This window comes from Lactuca virosa, chromosome 7, assembly GCF_052849685.1.
Source record: "Lactuca virosa cultivar CGN04683 chromosome 7, Lactuca_virosa_CGN04683_v6, whole genome shotgun sequence".
In the NCBI taxonomy this organism is placed as follows: Eukaryota; Viridiplantae; Streptophyta; class Magnoliopsida; order Asterales; family Asteraceae; genus Lactuca; species Lactuca virosa.
Window position 1 is genome coordinate 152,650,024 of NC_136432.1, and position 21,982 is coordinate 152,672,005.

At 36.6% G+C, this 21,982-nt stretch overlaps 4 protein-coding genes across 4 annotated transcripts; all 4 read right to left on the reverse strand.

Moving 5' to 3' along the window:
• Positions 1-4,462: 4,462 nt before the first annotated feature.
• LOC145127238 (F-box/LRR-repeat protein At3g58900-like) lies at positions 4,463-6,055 on the reverse strand. Its single transcript, XM_079062463.1, has 2 exons — positions 5,093-6,055; positions 4,463-4,747 (listed from the first exon to the last, which is right to left on the reverse strand). The coding sequence occupies exons 1-2, from the start codon at positions 6,053-6,055 to the stop codon at positions 4,463-4,465; spliced, it is 1,248 nt and encodes a 415-aa protein (XP_078918589.1).
• A 2,386-nt stretch (positions 6,056-8,441) lies between these two features.
• Positions 8,442-10,758, reverse strand: VPS22 (EAP30/Vps36 family protein). Its single transcript, XM_079059002.1, has 7 exons — positions 10,546-10,758; positions 10,343-10,453; positions 9,943-10,078; positions 9,530-9,684; positions 9,089-9,196; positions 8,784-8,873; positions 8,442-8,704 (listed from the first exon to the last, which is right to left on the reverse strand). Exons 1-7 carry the CDS (start codon positions 10,594-10,596, stop codon positions 8,609-8,611), a joined length of 747 nt encoding a protein of 248 aa, XP_078915128.1. The 5' UTR covers positions 10,597-10,758; the 3' UTR covers positions 8,442-8,608.
• Positions 10,759-12,115: 1,357 nt separating this feature from the next.
• Positions 12,116-13,053, reverse strand: LOC145126294 (small ribosomal subunit protein bS1m-like). The gene has a single exon (XM_079061688.1). The coding sequence runs from the start codon at positions 12,917-12,919 to the stop codon at positions 12,305-12,307; it is 615 nt and encodes a 204-aa protein (XP_078917814.1). The 5' UTR covers positions 12,920-13,053; the 3' UTR covers positions 12,116-12,304.
• A 4,806-nt stretch (positions 13,054-17,859) lies between these two features.
• Positions 17,860-21,935, reverse strand: LOC145123667 (putative folate-biopterin transporter 4). Its single transcript, XM_079058872.1, has 7 exons — positions 21,721-21,935; positions 21,154-21,281; positions 20,847-21,068; positions 19,796-20,251; positions 18,649-18,846; positions 18,273-18,410; positions 17,860-18,197 (listed from the first exon to the last, which is right to left on the reverse strand). The coding sequence occupies exons 1-7, from the start codon at positions 21,799-21,801 to the stop codon at positions 17,936-17,938; spliced, it is 1,485 nt and encodes a 494-aa protein (XP_078914998.1). The 5' UTR covers positions 21,802-21,935; the 3' UTR covers positions 17,860-17,935.
• Positions 21,936-21,982: the final 47 nt, after the last annotated feature.

Consider the following 21,982-nt stretch of genomic DNA (forward strand, 5'->3'; position numbering starts at 1 on the left):
AACCGGTCACTAACATAGCATATCACCATCCTCACTACCAGGATGTAAATCAGTAAGCATATCATGCAATAATCCAAATACAAACCATAAAGGGCCGGCATTGGTGCCTTAGACCCTGTTGATATGGTGAGGATAACTCACCTTGCAATGTCGGGCTGAACCACGAAAACACGCTCCCGACACACTGCCCCAAACTCCAACACCTGTAACCATCAATGATCCAATCATAAATACCCGCTTACCAATTATCCTCAAAAGTCAAAACGATCAACCCTTGGTCAAAGTCAAAGTCAACTATCAAGGTCAACAGTCCATGTTTACCTCAACTCGCCGAGTATCCTCAGCTACTCGCCGAGTTCCTTGCATAACTTGCCAACTCGCCGAGTCACCATGCCACTCGTCGAGTCCAAGGCAATCTTCATCGGACTCGCCGAGTTGTTCATCCAACCCGCCGAGTTCACGACCATCTTCATATGACTCGCCGAGTCTACCATGCCACTCGTCGAGTCCCTTCAGTCCTTCATCCATACAGATGCTTTTTAAGCCATGCTAAGACTCCATACTGCAGATCCAACTTCCCAAGGCATGCTTATCACGTAAAGTTGCAAACTTTACGTGCATGCAAGGCTCTAATGACTCATAATGCCAAATCCAAGCTTGAAATGGGGTTTTACACTCAAGGAGGGGTTCATACTTGCCAAAGTTGATAGCTTTATGGACTTACCAATCAAAGAGAGTTCAGATCTGAAGTTACAACTTCAGATCTGAGCTCATACCCAAAAATAGCTTCCTAACCAAACCAAGAAGCCCTAATTTCATCCAAAGAGATCTAGAATGAAATGGAGTTGGGATAACAGCTTAATACCTTCCCAAAAGATGCCAACTGAAGTAGATCTTGATCCCCACGAATTCCTTGCTTCAATCCACATGTTTCCCCCAAGCTCTTCTCACCAAGAATCCTCTTCCAAAGCTTAAAACACACAATCAGGCACACACACACGTATTAGGGTTTGCTAAGCTCTCAAGGCACTGTAAAGAGGCTGAAGGTGGCTTATGATTCTTTAAATAGGGTGCCAAACCCCGGAAATTAGGGTTTTACCTTCCAGCTCCAACTCGTCGAGTCACTCTTCCGACTCGGCGAGTTGGTCACTTAACACGTGGTCCAAACCTGCTGCTACTCGACGAGTCAGGCAACCAACTCGTCGAGTAGACCTTGAATTCATGAGAATTCATAACCATATATTGGTATTCGAGAATCGGGACGTTACACACCATCAGAGTGCTTCGATCACTAAGTTTGGTTAACTGGTTTGTTGGTCTCTTCACATGCGCAAGACAAACAAACACCTTGATATGCTGAAGTGTTGGTTTTCTTCCCTTCCAAGCTTCATACGGTGTCATATGCTTCACACCTTTGGTCGCCATCCGGTTGAGGATGTACACGGCATGGCGAACGGCCTCCCCCCATAGTCCATCTGGCACATTCATGGTCTTCAGGAACGATCTGGTGGCTTCTAGAACTGTTCGATTTCGGCGCTCAACCACATAGTTTTGTTGAGGAGAGTATGGTATGGTTAATTGTCTTTTGACACCTTCTTTATTGCAATAATCTGTGAAGAGTTGGGAGGTGAACTCCCCTCCCCGATCTGTACGTAATATCTTTAGCTTGTGAGGACTCTCGTTCTCAACATGGGCTTTGAATTTCTTGAACGCTGCAAGGGATTCGTCCTTCGTTTTGATAATATAGACCCACATGTAGCGACTATAGTCATCAACGATCAACAAGAAGTATTTGTTACCTGCCATTGTTTGTGGGGATATAGGACCACACAAGTCGGCATGGACCAGTTCCAGGGGCTTACTTGCGCGCCACTGTGTTTCTTTTGGGAATGGTTGTCGGGTTTGTTTCGCCACTAAACACCCTTCGTACACCTGTGTGGGACGTTTTATACTTGGCATTCCTTGTATCAAGTCCTTCTGTACCATAGACTCCATGATTCGAAAGTTGATATAACCCAACCTCGCATTCCATAACCAAGCTTCATCATCGAGACTAGTTGCTTGGCATACCGGTTGAGTTGTATGGAGCGAAATTTTGTACAACCAATTCCTGGATCGTTCCAACTTCATGATCAGCCTTTCGTTTTCATCGTGTACCCGTAAATACTGGTTCAACATCTCGATCTTGTATCCATCTTCTGTCATCTGCCCCAAACTTAAGATGTTGCAATGCAAAGCAGGGATGAAATATACCTCCGGTATTAGAAGTTGCTCACCATTCTTGCACTCCACCAAGATGGATCCTTTTCCTGCGATTTGCACCTTAGAGCCATCACCGAATCGCACCTGTCCAGTCACATTTTCATCAAGCTCCCCGAAGAAACTTTTCACACCGGTCATATGGTTGTTGGCGCCATTATCCAAGTACCAAACGTCTTTCTCGTTTCCTTTCTGTCCCGGAAACACCTTGTCCTCATTTAGTAGGACCATGTGGTTTGTGTCTTCACCGTGGACAGTCAACAGTAAAGTGGGTCCTTCTTCTTCTGTCTGAGTCAAGTTTGCCTCATCTCCTTTTTCTTTCGGTGATTTGCATTCAGATGCATAGTGACCGTGTTCCTCACAGTTAAAGCACTTAATATGACTCTTGTCCCTTCCTCTTTGGCGATTACTATTTGAGTCACGAGGCACTGATGAACTACCCCGACCACCTCTGCCTCGTGTACTTCCTCTACCTCGACCACCAGATCGACCCCCTTTATCATGGTGTGACGAGCCACGTCCTCTACCGCGTGTTGAGAACCCACCCCGTGAAGATTTTTGATTGAGTTTGTTTTCTGTTTGAGTAAGTAACAAACCGGCTTCCCCACTCGTTTGGCTGCTACGAGACTTTAGTCGATCCTCGTAAGCCTTAAGCCTACCGATCGCTTCTTCAAAAGGCATGTTATCCAAATCTGAGTACTGCTCAATTGATGCCACCAGCTGGAGATATTTGTCTGGAACCGAGTCGAGTAGCTTCCTCACCACTGTGCTGTCTCCAAGGGTTTCACCGAGGCTACTAAACTTTGAAATCATCCCACTCAGTTTTCCTATGAACTCATCAATTGACTCTCCGTCTTTCATCCGTAAGGCCTCAAATATTCTTGCCTTCTACACTCGATCAACACCAAGATATCTTGTTTTCAAGGACTCCCAAACCTCCTTTGTTGTTTTCTTCTTTGCCACCTGTAGAAGAATGTCTTCCGGTATCGCTTGGAAAACAAGGCACGAGCTAACTTGTTCTTCTTCTCATCCACATCCACTCCAGTCTGTGGTTCAATGGACTCCCAAATCCCCTGGGCATCCATAATGGCCTCCATTTTTATGGCCCAAGTAGTGTAATTTGTCGATGTCAGCATCGGCGTCTGAAACGGAACACCACCGCCTTCCCTTGCAATAGATGTACCAAGCGTCATATCTTCAGGTATGAGGTATTTGGGCATGAACTTCCTGGCGCTCTGATACCAAGTGTTGGATCAAGGTCTGCACAGGATCAAAACCAATACAAGATATGCAGGGTAAAACTCAAGAATAGATAGGCAACAAGTGGGGCAATTTTCTGTGTTTTATTCTCAACTGAAAAGCAAACTTTCTGAATACAAAATGCACTACTTTTACTACTATTTAAAGCTGCGAAAATGGCAGAAAAAAAATTGAAAGCAATAAACCCACGTACTCCTAATCTATAGGTAACCAATTCACCCATTATTTCCACCATACCCGGTCAAACTATGACCAAATCAGAATTAAATCTAACAATTAGAAGGGTAAGGCGGTGAATTTTTCTAACAAAATCAGACAAAGAAATGTGTGGTGAATTTTTATAACAAAATCAGACAAAGAAATATGGAAAATTTTGCTAACAAAATCAGACATATAAAAGCGGAGTTTATTTATTTATTTTTTTGTTAACAAAATGACATCTTATAAAATAACCATTCAGTAAGTACATTGTATGACTCTGATTTTAACAACTTGACATGACAATGCATGATTTTTCAGAAAAATAAAACAGATTTTTGACAGATTTTTCGCATAGTTAGAATTTGGCAAACACTAACAGTTAACTTATCAACTTATTACGTTTGATTTTGGTACCGAATAGGATAATCCAAACACCGTTGGATAAGTTAATAAACACTTTAACAAAAATTACAAGTTGTTTAAAGTAAGCAATCCCAAACACCCCCTTAATTTGATAGCGATTTGTTTCATGATCTTCACTTTATGTTTCAATTGATGATTGATATCTATTAATTCCAAGTTATTCCTATCATTTTGTATATTAAGATGAACAACTTCCTCTTAATTTCTGCTTAGGCCTCTAATTAAGAGCTAGAAGGTCCCTTAGAATGCCTAGCTTCGAAAAATGGTTGTCCTAAATATTACAAAGATGCTAATGAAATACTTAAGTGTTCTTGAGATTTCATGAGAACTTGATGACACAAGCTGCAGCCTTCCTTTCAATTTTCTCCAATTCCTTCCTGACCTCTATTTTCCTCTTCAGATCACGTAGACAAGTCTTGGACCACCAAATATCCATCATCTCCAAAGCACATGCAGTCTTCAAAATACGTTTGAGAAAACATATTTCTGAATTATAACCATGAAAATTCTTCAAGGTCACTGTCTTGAGGCAGTTGGTTATGCATATAGGTATCGATGACCAAGTTGAATTGTTCTCACCAAGGTGCATGTCGCACATGAATCCCTGTACAGCATTTTAAGAAAACCTTGCATTGATATCATGATCATTGGGGATGATATTTAAAATTTTTGAGAATAGAGCAACCCACCTCTGAGAAACAAATAGATTGTAGAACTGGACAGAAGGAAAGCAAATGCATCAATACTCTAAATGTATGATTCATCCCGATTTCCGTAGTTAGTATTATATGGGTCAAATTTGTGAACACCGGAAAACTGATACAAGCTGCAAATAAAAGAGTCTTCGCATGGGAAAGAAAACACACAAACACATAAGTTAGTTTGTCAAGTTTGGCATAAAGAGGCGAGTTCCGATATATACATTCTATTGAATACGTTTGCGAATTACCTCCATAGTTTGATTAGATAACGTCAAAGACACTACATATTTTAGTTGTTGAAATAGATCAATAGCTCGACATGCGACTTCGTTTACCCCCTCTCCGGGACAAGGAAACTTAATGAATGCTTTGTCCAGAGACAATGTATCATTGATGATAATCCCGTTTAATAGGTTTCCGAAATATTCAAAATATGTAAGATTTGCTGCATCGATCTTGATCTTACAGCCACTAGTAGGATCATCGAATACCACAAAGTGTGTCAGATCACGTATGCTCAAGCTCTTTAATGTGGAACTAGAAATTGCAATGTTCTTCAAGTTAATCCACCTGCAATCTGATAAAGCCAATTCTTCTAGAGCTGGGCAGCCTGAGAAAAGCTTTTCTGTAAAATCATCATGCATGAATCGAACGAAGGACAGGTGCAAGGTTTTCAGGCATAGAAAAGAAACGTGGGATGGGAGTTGAATAGCACAGTTCATTCTTATTTTCAGGCTAACCAATGATGTGTTATGAAACATAGACTGAGGAATCACAGATGGATCCTTTGCAAAGAGAGACATATCAAGCTCCTGAACATTGTGAATGATTGCATCCGAAATCCATGAGCTTATTTGAAATGCATTACGATAAACACAACATGATAGACGAAACTTCTCCATATTTGATGCATCATGTAATCGTAAGACTCTTTCTACAAAGTTCACAAAGGAAGTCACATCAGGCCGAGGCCATCCATCAGCCAATTTAGCCATCAACAATTCATCATCAAAATCAATGTTGGGAACAGAAACCCAGAGGTTCTTCCATCTTGTAGATAGTATGGACGTCTTTACAGCTTCTTTTGTGGGCATAAAAGACAGAATTTGATGAAGAATATAATCTGGTAGATTGCTGATATGATCCAGATCGACTATTATATCACCTATATCTTCAATTTCATGTTGCTTGTGACCTCTGTATTCACTCATGGTTAGCCTCTTTGATTTCCTAAACACGGCCTACAAGCAAAATGTCAAGTTTAGCTTCTTCATAATCAACTAAACTGAAAAACATTCAAGAAAGAAACAACGTAACTAGATCATAAATGCTGTATAACACAGGAACCAAGCTGAACCATAGGCCATATCCATTACCTTAGACCAGGAACATTTCATCACAAGCTTCTTATTTATGGATCGTGGATGACAATTATAATTCCTCGATACAACTAAATCTTATATATAAGCCCTGGAATTGTTGATCGGTAAAACTCATTGATATGCTAAATAACTGGAGAGACTAAATCAACAGTATTCGCCTGTTTATCGAAGAATGAGGAAGAGTTATGGCGTAGGTATTGGCATGGCGGTTAAAACTTAAATGTGTGAGTTTTGAGGGAGAAATCGTCCCTTAATTCCCGAAATTAATGCAAAAACACCCTTTCTCCGTTTCTCGTATATAAATCCACAAATATTTTAGAGTTATATTTAGAATAAGAAATCATAGAAATCCACCATGAGATTTAGTTCAATCTACATGATTCTTTACAACTCAGAAATTTTAACGTATAATCCATTACATAATATGTCATTTGATTTTTTTTACAGTAATATGTGATAAAATGATCAACCATAAGTACAATTTCTCTGTAAATTACTATTTATTTTGTTCCCCGTTATACGCATATTGTAAAATTTTCTCTTAATATATATACTTTTTTCTTTTTTGTATCTAACGTTATGTCCCTAGTAGTAAAAAAATTGAAAGAAAAGGGAAACTAGCAGTGTCCCTAGATTTTTTTGGAAAGAAAAAGATGAAAATTAGTTATATAATCATCCTCCCTAAGGTGTCGTTTGTTTTGGAAGTGGTTAAATGTCTTTTGTCTTTTTCCAAGTTTGCGGAAGAAGACGTGCACTTGCGAAATGTCTACCCGCCAGAAGGGAAAAGTGCTCAAAAAGTACTTTTGTAGAAAAACAAACGAGGCCTAAGTGTGCCTCTTTTCCCACTCCTCTCGGGTATGCGTACTACTGCTACACCGCATCCTTGTCTAATAAATTGTGTTGAATGATATTTTAATTTCTGTTAAATTAAAGATGTGTGGTTGGCTGCAAGTTAACTTAAGGTGGTGCATTTTTATTCTAACATTTTTCAATTTAATGATTGATGAAACTAGTAATAGACTTTCATAACTGGTCTAGCAGTACAAAAATGATAATCTATAAAAGAGGTTAATAAGATAAGAGTGTAACGAAGTTAAGCATAGATATTATACATTCCTTGCCTCATGAACATGAACATAGCGGTTTGCCTTTTGTTATATTATCTTTAGGGTGGACGGTATGCCCAATTATCATCCATCCCATCTCTAGCATCCTTTCCTTTCCACGTCAGCCATTGGTCAACCATCTTCCATCCTAGAAAGATATCCAAATCCTAAAGCAAAATGCCAAAGTAGTACAACCTCACATGCACAAAATCAAACAAGGTAAGGCGGTGCATTTTTCTAGCAAAAGAAAACCAGACAGTGTAAGGTGATGAGCTATTCTAACAAAATCAGACCAAAAAAGATGGTAAATTTTGCTAACAACATCGGACATAAAAAGGTGGACGGTTTTTTTAAGCGAATAACATCTTTGAAAATAACCATTCAGTACATTCTACAAATTTTCGTATTACAAACTCTAACTTTCACAGTCAACTTGACATATTAAATGCATGTTTTTTTTCCACAAAAACAGACTTCTCACAAATTCTTGCAGTTGGCCGTTCACTAAAACAAATATTTTTGCATGTGGCCATCTGCAAAAATCTGGTTAAAAAGAAATTGCATGCCCTCAAGATTTTCACAGGTGATTACATGCGGAAATTATGGCTATTTGGGTCATTTTACTAATTTGTTGTTATTTTTTGGAAAGTTGTCGAAGCTGATGAATTTTAAGCATATTGAAAAAGTTTTATCTTAATAAAAACTAGTTGAGTAAGTATTAGTAGTATATTAGTCATTAACTTATTTTGTAATGATATTAATCGTATTTATTTACTTTGTTAATGATATTAGGCATATTTATTTATTTAAAAATTAATTGATTTACAATTTCAGATCCCTACTAATCGAGCGACTTAGTACCGTCTAGTGACTTTTACCACCTTGAAAAGTACTTATTCCACACAACTTTTTATATAGAAAAACAAGAACAATTGAAAAAATTAAATCTTATAAAAACGAAACATGCTGAAAATGAAGCTATGTCATTTTACCTCGGAAAATTTTAAAAAGAAAAAAAAAATTGCAAGTCTCAAGCAAAAGTAAGGCGTTAGATTCCAATTGCAACTTAATGATTATAACATATTCAGACTATGCATTCTCTATCCATGTGATGTAAGACAGATTGTTACCACTATCCATATATGATGATATGATGATTTGTTACATTACTTTGTGTATTGTACATAGAATATTTTCAAATCATTAAACACAAATGAAATTACAAAGTTGCCCTTTTTCTTTTTCTTTGAACTCTCAATAGTACAAAATTAAAGTCTCAGATGGCCACAAAGGAAGAGACAGAAGAGACACAAGGGAACCAATATCGTCTTTTGCCATCTCTATGACCATCATCAATCATCGCAAGCCCCTCCTACACATAAATTTAGTAAAACCTCACATGATGAGATAAATACATATTATTAATTATAATAATGAAAATAAGCACTCACATCCAATAAAGTTTCAAGGGCATCAGTGGCACGACCAGTGGACCATGATAAACGTCTCTCTACTTCTTCAACAGTCACAAAACCTTGAGCCTAAAAAAGCATCAAATCATATATTTTTATCAGAAAGAACGACTTAATATAGAAAGTAAGGGAAATAACTAATAAGGCTTTCCCCATAAAGTCCTAACTTTTTAAAAATTGCCTTAAACATTTTCCTTTCATTTCCCAAATGTAATCTTGTTTATGTATATGTCATTTCTGAAATCTGAAGGGTAAAATGGTCATTTAGAAGTAATAAAGCGAACCTGGGACAACTCTAGAATTTCATTGTGATCTTTCTTTAATTCAGTTGGGACAGAACGAACAAGCTTTCTTTTTCCAACAGTAATCACTTCAAATCCACTCCCTAATACCTGAAATGATAGTGCTAACAAAGGTTTAGGATAGCAACAAGCATCAATTAAGGTAACAAGCTTAGGATAATAACAACATTTTAAATCTTGTTTATTATGTCATTTCTAAATAGAAGGGTAAACTGGTCATTTACACATATTTAAATAGTTTATTAGTTAAGAAAAGAAACAGTATTTATGTACACAACACTTTATGAAAACATACATCAACATGCCCTAAATCTGGTAAAGCTATAGTCATAATAGGCTACTAATCACAAAGATCATAAAAGTAAATCATAAAAATTGAACATTTATTAACACAATTTTATAAAACAAATAAAGAAACATCACCTTAAGTTTACTAATTGCACGTAAGCAATCGTCTTCAGAAACTGCCTCACGAGCACCCTTTCGCCTCTGACTTAAAATTTTGCAGAGTTCCTCCAAGTTGATTAAACCACCATTATGGGGTCTAGTAGCCAAGCATATATCTACAATTTGTACCCCTGATAAAACCATATAAGATGTTATTTCCTATTTGCTTAATTGGGACATAACTTAATCTGGTAAGTTATATATGAGTGTTTCTTTGTGACTTAATGCAGAAATAACAACTTAATAGAAAAAGTCAGGGAAATAAGGCTTTAAACATCATTTATCAAGACAACACTTAATATGGAAAAGACATAATCACATAAGTAAAGATATAAACATCAATGGTGTCATTTTAAAGCAAAACTTATGAGCTAAAAGCAAACACCTACCAAGTTCATAATAGAAATCACCAATCCCTAAGAGCTCAGCCCAGAAACCTTTATTTGATGCTAATGGGTCTACTCCTACTTTTGCACACATCTCATGGAATTGTGATCTGAAAACAGGGTTCTTGCGAATGTCATTCTGCACTTAGCATAAGAGAGTATGAACTATCAGAAAATTCACAGTATTTGGACTTATATCATTATAATTGCTATTAAGTTTTCTTCGCATTAGGAAGCAGCTGTCACTCATATCATCCAATTAAAAACTATCCATAAAAATCAATGCTTTTAGTTGGATGAACTCAGAGTAAAAAATTTCTTGAAAATGCAATCTGACCAAATACAAATAAGCGATTAGATGATTTAGAAAATGTAGGGAAAAAATAGATAATCGATTGAGAACCTTGTGTTTCCGAGCAAAGTCTTCTAATTGAGAACGAAAAGTGGAAAGCTGCTCTTTCATAAGATCGGTTCTTAACTTGGCTACATTTTCTCCGAGTAATCGATATTGATCCTGATGCATCGTTTTAAAGAAAAAAGTATAATCAAAATATACATCAATTCGAATTTCTATGCAAGTATGAAATAAGGGAAATTGATACGAACCCTAGCAGCGGCGGCAGTCTGTAAACCACCGATTCCTGGTCTCCGTCTCATGGTTCAATAATAAGATGAATCTACAATCTCCGATAAATCTTCGATTATGCTTTCACTTGCTTTTTAGAGATTCTTGTTAGTCGATGAAGACGTTGACAGATTCACCGGCTAGTACTCAGTGGACAGATGTTTCATCCTTTCATTCAATCTTTGTTTTTTGTTGAACAAGGATTATTAAAATATAGTTACCAACAATTATTAACAATCAGAGTGGCGCAGCGGAAGCGTGGTGGGCCCATAACCCACAGGTCCCAGGATCGAAACCTGGCTCTGATAATCAGAGAAGCTTCTGCTAATTTATTTTTAGTTTTTCGCACTAAGGGGGTGTTTGGCTTGTCTTTTTTAGAAGTAAAAGTCCTTTTTGGAAAAGATAAAGGGCAAAAGATGTTTGGTAAAAACATTTTAAAAGTGACTTTTGGATTTTAGATAGAAGAAAAACTTACTTTTTGGAAATAGAAAGATTATTTATTATTTTGTTCTTTTTTTTCAAATCCTCCCAAATCAAAAGAAAGTTAGGAAGGAAAGTGATCATTCCATTTCCCTCCACTTCCTTCTTTTAACTTCTTTTAATGAATCTCGGGAACATCATTTTTTTTTTTTTCTTCTCATTTCATGTCGAATTCCCTTAGGGTTTAGGGTTTAATCTTGTAAACTTGTTGTGTCAGGTCGGATTGAAGCCAAATGAGTTTAAAAAAAATAAGAATAAAAAACTATACAGAACCAGAAGGCTGAATGACGAAATATACATTAGGTCTAGAGGACAACATAGAGAAGTATGAGTTTAGTGTTCCTTGAAGCTGCGTTTCTTTAATTACTTCAATAGGTTTTTTGTTGTTAAATGCAAAAAACATACAAGATCCATTTTATCATTTATTGGTCTAATCTTCATCTTCTATTTCTTGGTTGTAAACACGAACAGAAACCCTAAATTCTTCATCACTTTTTTTTCCTTGATATTTGATAAAGATGATGAAAAAGAACACAAAGATGGGTTTATTTTTACTTTAATAACGAAATAAATGGCCACTTAACCATCTACACATCGGAAATTGTCATGTCAGCAGTTAGAATCAACTCCCATTCGGTAATAACAAAACATTCGGTAATAACAAAACATGGAGCCTATGATCATGAAAGCCGCGCTTCTTTTTGACACATTGCAACATTTGTAGTTTCAACAAGCTTTCATAGCTAATAGGTTTCACCAACACCTCAAACACTGTTCTAATTTATGTATTAGTCAAAGAATGTGATAAATCAAAATGTGATCTTTGTATAAATATTCACATTCATGAATTACCACATCTAATTTGCAATTATCATAGAGCCATGACGTAGTATGATTAATGGAAGAAATCAATCATAAAAGCAAGAAACATCTTCATATGAGAAAGCATTAACATAAAGCTTTACTTACATGTATGCGTGCCATTGATGAAACTTCAAAAGTTCAAATCTTTTTCAAGCTCAAGAGCCCTGTCATATATCTAAATAGAAAATTCATATCGGAATTCAACAATTAACAGAAGAGCATTTCCACCAAAGGCCTACACATGAAATTTTGAAGAAAATTTTGCTGTAGTGATTAAACACTAAGTTAATTAACAACAAATTTGTAAAACGGACAACTACAGAGTCGATGAACATTCGCCCAAAAAACAACATCCATAAACTAAGATGATTTATTGTGAAAGAGGAACTGCTGCCATTAAAACACTGTAATTTTCTTCCTTTTCGAGTTGATTGTCTCAATGGTGAATCTATCATTCGATAATTTTCGTCTGTCTATCAACGGACTACGATATGGAAGAAAAGCAATGTAACCTGCGATTGCAACCGAATAACCACCTTTAACTTTCTCCATGATAAATCCTCTGACCTTTTTATTCGATTGCCAGATCTTTTGCAGTTCCATCCAAGCCTGATTCTGCGTGAATCTTCGTGGAAGAAGAATCGCCGGTTCACCAGCTACTGCATCAGTAGAGCCAGCCATCTCATTAAACCTAGCCGTAGCTCGCTCTTTCATCACCGGTTCACCGGCGACGAGATCCATGAAGAATCTCTCCAAGATCTGTGTTTTGATTAGAGATTCGCCGGCCGTTGCCTCCATGAATCCAACCTTATTCTCGAACCTGGCTGCGGAATGACTCCCCGGAACTCCTCTAAGCTCGTCTCGCATGGTCATTTTCGGGGTTCCAATTCCTGCATCTACCAAGAACATGTCGTCCTTGAATCGTGAAACTTCAGATTTTAGGGCCTTACCACTGGATAGAAGAAAACTTGAATTCGATTTGCGAAACAATCTATTCATGTAGATCGTCATCTTGAGTAGTTGCTTCGTTTTCCTCCGATGATCGTGAAATCGATCGAAGAGATCGAATACAGGTAAAAGTCGGAGATAGGGTTTTTACTCGCCAGACGTGAACAGGGAAAGCCTGTAATCAAACATATTGGACTTGGGCCTAAACCGGAGAACTTTTTGTATATATAATATAATCACATTTTTATAATTTTATTATAAAATTATCATTTTGCCACTAATCGGCGAAATTATTTTTTAATAATATTTAATTGTCGATTTGAGACTATAGCTTTATTTGGCGCGTCACAGCTAACTTATTTTTCGAGCTTTTTTATGTTGTTGTGTTTGGTAAGCCAAAAAATGGCTTATAAGCTAGCTTATAAACTAGCTTTTGAAAAGCTACTTAGGCTAGTTTTTTAAGGGTTTTTTTTAAAATTTTCAAATACACCTCTTAATTAATTATAGAAACACATACTATTACATGTCATTTTATGTAATTTTATATATTTCAGCTAGCTTTTCAGCTAGTCTTACCAAACGTTATTTTTTATGTAACAACGTAAATTTCCAACACAATTTTTTTCATTTTTAAAACATAATTTCATTCATAATAAGTATCAAAATCCAATGTAACACATGTCCTCCAAATAAAACAATCCCAAGATCTCAAATACATAAAACTCCATCAATGTGTACAGATCATGTCGGTGCCTTCCCGCGATCCTCGCTGGTACCTGATACACATATCACATAAACGGTAAGCATAAATGCTTAGTGAGTTCCCCAAAATACCACATACGCACATACGCCACTCAAGGCTATAACTCTACAAGACCTTCCAGTCTGTGTGTCTCAGGGGACTTCCGTCCCATAACCCTGATAGACCGTCCGGTCCCACTTCTATGACCTTCCGGTCCGTATCATCTTGACCTTCCGGCCCATACACCGTTGACCTTCCGGTCCATATCATAATACTCATAACATAACATAACACATACATATCATATAAAAACATACATCACATACTCATCATAGCACATAAGACCTTCCGGTCACACATAATTACCACTCTAGGTAAAGTATAGTGAGAAGACTCACCTCGTACGATGTCGGATAACCTCTCGTGCTCGATAACCCGACCTAGCCTCCTCCTATCAACATAATAACATCTCTAATCAATACTTTCTCTTGTCCTCATTTCTAAAGAATGGGTAGAAGACCATTCTACCCCTCCCCGACCTCTTTTGAACCAGCTTGACCAAAACCCTAAGGTCAACTGAAGTCAACTCTAGTCAACGGTCAAACTTTGACCAAACTCGTCGAGTGCACTCGTGTGACTCGCCGAGTCCATGCGTGTCCTCTTAATCCTCATAAATCCTCACTCGACTCGTCGAGTTAACCTTTCTCTCGACGGGTTACCACTGGTCACAAAACGCGGGGCAACCCGACTCGACTCGTCGAGTCCCCTTATGGACTCGGCGAGTTCCCTCCATGGCAACACTCAAAAGACCTTCTGAGGTCTGATCTGCTTCTCTAACCTATAGATCTGACCTTCCAATACACAATAATCACGTAAAGGTCCAACCTTTACACTCATGCAACACTCATAGGGCTTCTTTTTGTGAAATAGCTTCTAAAATGGCAACCTAGGTTCATATCTCCAAAGGAATAGCATAAAGCAGGATAGTTAGGACTCTCTGGACCTCTTAAGGTCCAGATCTAAGAAGAATTACACCTTGGGACCTCATATGATTCGAATCCAAGCTAAAGAAGGCATAAGAAAACCCTAAATTCAAGTAGATCACCATATACACCTTGGGACCTCTAGCAGCCTCTTCTGATCAAATGGTAGTAGATCTGAGCTCCTCAATCTGCCTAGCTTGCCCTCCTTCCTTCTTTCTTGCAAAATCACACTAGAAATGATGAAAATGGCTTCTTTTCTCACTCACAAAGCTCTCAGGTTCTCTGGTGCTCTCAAGGGTGAAGGTGGCCGCAAATGAGGGCCATAAGATCCCTTAAATAGGGCACATGCCCGAGGATTTAGGGTTTCTGTCCACAGCGCGGACTCGTCGAGTCAACTTGCCGACTCGTCGAGTCCATTCATTAAATCCAGTCAGCAATCGCGATCCTACTCGACGAGTCTAGGCGTCAACTCGTCGAGTCCCTCTTCTTGACACAAACTAAATAATTAAAATATGATACCTGGAATTCCGGATGTTACATTTTATCATCTAGCTTTTCAACTATCAGCTAGTTTTTTATTTAACAACTAACTTTTCAGCTATCAACTAGCTTTTCAACTAACAGCTAACTTTTCAGCTAGTACGCCAAACATAGCCTATGATCTAAATGTTATAACATGCACCTTAGCCATTTCAACTAGATTTTGTCACTTAGAAATATTTATCTTATCAAGTTGTGAATATTGAATTTTGTGAGTTAAATCATGGTTTTTCTGTACAAAAATGATTTTTTTTCATTATTTTGTATATTCGCGAATTTTACACAACACTCGCAAGTAGAGTATGTTTGCTAAGGCTTTAGGGAGTGGGTTGCGACAATGGCCACACCCTTGTGCCACGTAGGACGGAACACCGCCCCTGGGTGCGATAGAGGTGCGGTTGAGGCCGCACTACGGCTGTGGGAGGGAGCGCTTCACAGACGATTTTGATTGGCCACCTTTATTACCGTTGCAAATGGTCAAAATTTTAAATTAATTTTTTTTTTTATATATATATTTTTTATTAACACTATAAATACATTACCATATTAACCAAAATAACTAACAAACACATCTTTTTTTTTTTACCATCTTCCTCATTCTAATACCTACAAAAATGCCATCCTCCAAAATTCCTACCAATCAAAAAACACCCACTACAAAAACCACAACTCCAATACCTTCACTTGATCAACCGGTTTATTCGCCTCCTTTCTACCACTACGACGATATGCTTCCCAATTTTCCGCAACATATCCAACAACCACAACGCCCTACACAACCACTTCCACAAACACAACCACAATTCGACCCAAATTTTGATCCTTTTGATTTTGATTCTTTACCAGAGTTTGTTCTACAAACACAATCACAACCACAAACACCCATTTCCGAATCCGAACTAGAAATTGTTCCACAAACTAAACCCTCTAAACCAGAAAATAAAAGAAAAGAGAATATGGAATCTAATATGTGGGAACCTCGAGAAGTGTTAGTATTAGCACAATCATGGATTGACGTTTCAGAAGATGCGAAGACGGGAGGGGACCGAAAACATGATCGTTTTTGGATGCGCGTTAGAGCTAGGTTTCACAAATGAATGAACCTACAACCATATCGTTCTAAACATCAAGTCTACTCGAAATGGGGAAAGATGAACAAAGACTTCATGTTGTTTAACGATTTGTATAACAACATGAAACGACAATGGAAAAGCGGCGAAAGTGACGATGTGATTTTGGAGAAAGTTTTTAACATTTACCAAAAAGAGCAAAAGAAGACTTTCAAGTTTTGTTGAAGATTGGAATCTACTCAAAGGCAACAAAAAATGGCAATATCAAAAAACAATGGACGAATACATCGATAGTGGATCAAAACGGTCAAGAATTTCCGAATCCGATCACACTTCATCGGATGCTCGTGTTGGTTTTGACCTCAACGATGATGAGCCCGTTCAAGTGTCCCCCCCCCCCCCCCCCGACCAATGGGGAGGGATAAAACAAAAGGCAAAGGCAAAGGCAAAGCGTCAGAATCGGATGACTTGAAAGAAATGAGCGAGAATGTGCAAGGCATAAAAGATAGAATGGATAAATTTTTGCAACTTGCTTCGGATAGAGATACTTGGAATATCATGTTATTTTTTTAAGTAATGTAATGGTTTTTATTTTTAATTAATGAAATATTTTGTTTTTAATTAAAACGAAAATTTTTATTTATTTAAAAATAAAAATAATTAAAGGAGTGTGGCACCACTGCTTGTGTGTGGCATGAAACCACACTTCTGTGGCAAAAAGTGATGTGTCGTCTACGTGGCAGTGAAGAAAAGGCACATTTTGTGGCACCACTCCCTCTAGCCTAATTCATGGCTAAATTCACCGACATTATTATTTTTTTTTTTGGACAAATTGCCTTTTGTGTAAGTAAAAGTACCTCACAAATACACAAACCTTTTTTAGTGATTTACATAGTTATTTTGTGATAAAAAATAAAATATATTCATTTTAATGATTAACACACTATAATTATAAAATAACGACATGATTACCAAAACTATAAAAAAACGACCAAACTTTAGGACATGTACCAAAATGACTTATCATTTTATGATGAAATGACATTTTGGATTTGATTAATGAGTATTTTTTTTCCACTTTTACTAAACACTTATATTTTTTTCTATCTTTTGTAAATCCGGAATACTTAATGTATTTTCATTTAAATGACATCTTTCATCCCTTCTATCTTAATACACTTCACTTTTGCTATGGTTATTTAATTTTTTTATTAGATTTTAATAAAAACAAACATATGTTTTCAAAATTTCGAAATAGTTTTTTTACTGACCGCAATGTTTAGTTTGAAATCCGAAATGTGCTTTTTTATTAACAATTGTATTTTTGTTATGACATACTTTTAGTCTAAAATTACTTAGAAATGACATGGTGGTCATTTTGATAAATTCAAAATGTTGGCTGCTTTGGACGTACTGCCATATTTCAGATGGTCACTAACATGTATCTCTAATATTTAACATATTAAATTATTGACAAAAATCAAAGGTTACTCGTTTCGACTTATAACCCGCTTTAACTTATAAACGATGGTTTATTTTATAAAATAGCACCCCAAGTTAGCTCTAATTCTAATAAATTAGGCCCCATGGTAAACTTTTAACCCATTTTTATCCATGTGAATTGTTAAGAACAAAATATATCCAAATTTGACTCGTTTTAAAATGATGTGTTGAAACTATCTCCTCTCATTCCATAATCCATCCCATTTAACAATCAAGTCATCTAAAGTAAGTAATCTATGAATTATGTTGTCATCCCAGTAGCATCCTTTGGTATCAAAAACAAGAAAACAATTGGTATATATGTGCAAATGACTTGAATCCCAATCCCAAAACTAAGATTATGAAAGGAACCCGAAGAGATGTTTAGAACCGAAGCCAAACCAGCACCAAAAAAGGAACTTATAGTGGACCCAAAATTGCTTATTGACATGAAGAGCGCAAATAGAGTCCCTTCTATTCCAGGTGGACATAGGTAGCCTGATAGAATCAGGAAAGGCATCACCCTGCAGTCAACAAAAAAGTCAACGGATAAAGCTTGTAGTCAAATCAAATGAATTTAAATACATTACATTACATACTTGAATTGATGGATTGCATCAGAGAGAGCAGACCCAAACAACACCATTGCTTCATCCGAAATGTCAAACCCAACATTTAGTCTAGAAACCAATGCTATGTCTAGAAGTGTCGTGAGAGAGAGTATAACATGAGACAACCTGCAAGTATATGTATATTCCCCAAGGGTAAAACCGTCATTTACTCGCTCGCATTCAGATGGTTAATTATACTGTTATGAAATGGAACATTTAGTGTGTGTGTGTGTATATATATATATATATATATATATATATATATATATATATATATGGGTGTTTTGTTTGACTGAATCTGAACATAATAATGGGTTAAGGCAATAAAGGGGGGTTAATGTATTAAGAAGAGAGAAGAACTTACGTGAGAAGTTTTCGTAACTTGATCTTCTTTAGAAAGCGGTTGTAAATGAAAGTTCCAAACAGGAGGCCCATCCAGCCAATAACACGGGAAGTGCCCAAAAAAGAAGGTTCTAGATTCAGAACTTCTGTTTGGTAATAGAACTTCACTGTTGATAGATTAGGAATCGTCACCTGCGATAGGAAAAACCAACCCATTGGTCTGGTTTTGGTTTGCCCAATTTTCTAAATCAGAACTACAATTAATTAATTAATCATACAAAATTAACATCATTATTTAATACCACAACGATATACTATATTTGTTTTTTATATTAAAAAGGGAACCTAATCATCTATCAAGTACCTGTTTCTTCCTTAATTTTTGTCATTTGCAGTTTCAATTTGTAATAAATACTTCTCAAAAACAAAGTACAATCACCCATTTCTTTTATTCAGCATCATTTCTAGACAAAAGGGTAAAATGGTCCAAAAAGGAAACAGTCTTTGTTCATACATGAATTACAAGTTCGTTTTATAACAGTTTTCAAAGGAACATTCATTTTTATTTTGCATCGCTTCTAGAAAGAAGGGTGAAATGGTCATTTACTCTCGTTCTTTCAGTCCAAAAAAGAATGATTTTACTTGTTTCTTTCTTACTTTTCTTCATTTACAATTTCAATTTATGAGAGTTGTCAAACAGATAGTCGTTTTTTGCTCAACATCAGAAGGGTAAAATGGTCATTTCATTTGGCCCACTAAGAAACTTATTTCTCAGACATCACTTTATCCATCCAGAGTCCAGAGTCCAGACCCTAAATCTATCCCATCATATATAAGAAATATAGAGAAAAACAAGAAGCAACAAATAACAACACACTTTTACTCCATCTCTAATTTGGCCACTAGACTTACAAAACAAGAGTGTTTGTTACTGAAACCATCCAACCTTCAAAAAGCATTATAAAACTTTCAACTTCAAAAAATAATAATAAACTGTAATAAAAACAATTCGTCCACGTCAGCATTTCACCGGTTTTTAGTCAAAATTACCCAACACAAATCAAATTTGAAAAGTAAATGGTCTTATTAATGATTTTCCCAGTCCAGTAAGCAAAATAGAAAAATGAGTAAAAGTAGATTGCTATTTATGAGAGTTTATCAAGTTGTACCTTAAAATGATTGGCTGTCGAAAAGCTTCAAACAAAGTATAACCAGCCATTTTCAAAGACCAAAACCATTTTAATGGCAGAGATCCTTCTTTTTCAGGCATCTGATCTTTAATTGACTCTAAATATTTTTTCTTGCTGATTTTATGGCTCCTCTTTCTCACCAATGAACCAGGTTTAGGAGCCTCATTTGATGATCTTTCTTCATCTGGTCCACTTCCACTATATATTTCAGAGGCATTAAAGCTAGGAAACACGGTAAAATTTAAACTACTGATTGGGCTTTCTGTCACAAAACCACATGAAAGTAGCTGTATAGTTGGCAGAAATGAGAAAAGTAAAAATATGTTGCCCATTTGGAGATTAGTTAGTGCATATCCTCCAAACAAACTACCACATATTCCCCCTAGAGCCATTGTCATCCAGGATATTGATTGCAGGTCCCCCGCGTATTTAGCTCTGAATCAACACAAGGGTAAAATGGTCATTTTAATGGAAACAAATACGGGAAATTAGAGAGCTTTAGGTGTCGTTTCTTTTTTTACGTAATAGGGAAGGGTAACATGGTCATTTACTCACAATCAGACAGTTTATTTAGTCTAAAAAGAAATGTAATTGCAAAAATATGGGAAATTAGAGAGCTTTTAGTGTTGTTTCTTTTTTACATAAGGGTAAATTGGTCGTTTACTCACATTGACCAAAAACGAAACGGACTTTGTGTGTATCTTACTTACAGTACTTACACTAGACAGACATCATTTACCCTTTCAGCACTTACTGAGAAAAGAAAAAGAAATGGGCCCCTATAGTCTTACAATTTGGTTTTTGAGGTCAAAACTACTACTTCTCATATACAACTGTATATGGATTTTGTTAAATTTAAACATCTTTTTCTTTTAAATTTTTAACATCTATTATAATTTTTTTTTCATATCTAACGTCTTCTTCTTTGAAACGTGATGTTTTTATGGCAATTCTGGAGTATATTATAAGTTACTTTGACTTCTAAAAGTCAAAGTGTACCTTGAAAATGGAGTGAGTAGAAAGAACATACTTTTCACGCCTTGCTGCTTCTGCAATCATTGCATCAATGACAACATCTGCCATTGCAGAGCCCAGATTTTGCAATAACAAGAAGATCATGAGTTGATGTTGAGAATTTCTTGTTGATTCCTGTGAGCCAAGAATCGCCCATGAAAAGAGGGAGAGAAGTGTTGCAATGACTAAATAAGGAACCCTTTTCCTTCCATTTACTGGGATACAATCTGATATAATTCTGCACCCAAGATGCGCAACCATAAATAAACAAGATTTTCAAAAAGTACACTAACCAAATGAAAGCTTAACAATTAGAACAATACCCGTATACTGGTTTTATGCTCCATGGAAAAAATGATATCGAGGTTACGAATTGAGAAGCTGAGGGTGATAGCTTTAATTTGTCTTTCAGCTGGTAGGAAACTGCTGTCCATACAAATGATCTAAAACCCTAATCGAATAAAAAATCATGGAAACCATTAGAAATAAGAAACCAAATGGTTCGTATCTTGATTCGATTCATGTGTGAAAATAACACTTTTGTTCTTCACGAAGAGAAACAACCATGGGTGGACCTACATTGTGCATGTCCTGAGAAGAGTTCCTTGGCTATTCAAAAGGTCTATTATCTATGGTAATTTTAAACATGAACATAATATGAAAATCAAATGAACTAAATTTCGAAGTCAAAATTGACATGTCCTTCATTTAACTTTCCGAATTGGAATTATGTTGAATCCCCAACTTTATGCATCTAACGTTTGTGATTCTGAATAACTACCCAAGATAGTGGATTAACATGCTAAAACCCTTAATCCATGCATCATAAATCGTAATTTAAATTGGGGAAATCATAATCGACAAAGAAGCGGATGAGACTGAAATCAGACCTGGGTAAAGTAAATCAAGCAAACGAGCCAAAGAAACGAAGCCCCGAATGTGATCACCAACTGTTTTATCCATGCTATCATTTTAGTTTCAAGAAATCTGGACTTTCATCTGTATAAACGGAGATGAAAACCGGAGAAGAAAGCGTTTCCCGTAACATTTCCAACCGTTTTCTTTGGGCCCTCGGTTATCCCCCCTTTTGCGCCAACCTCCACCAATCACGTCTCGGTATTGACTACCTGTTACAAGTCAATTAATTTGTTT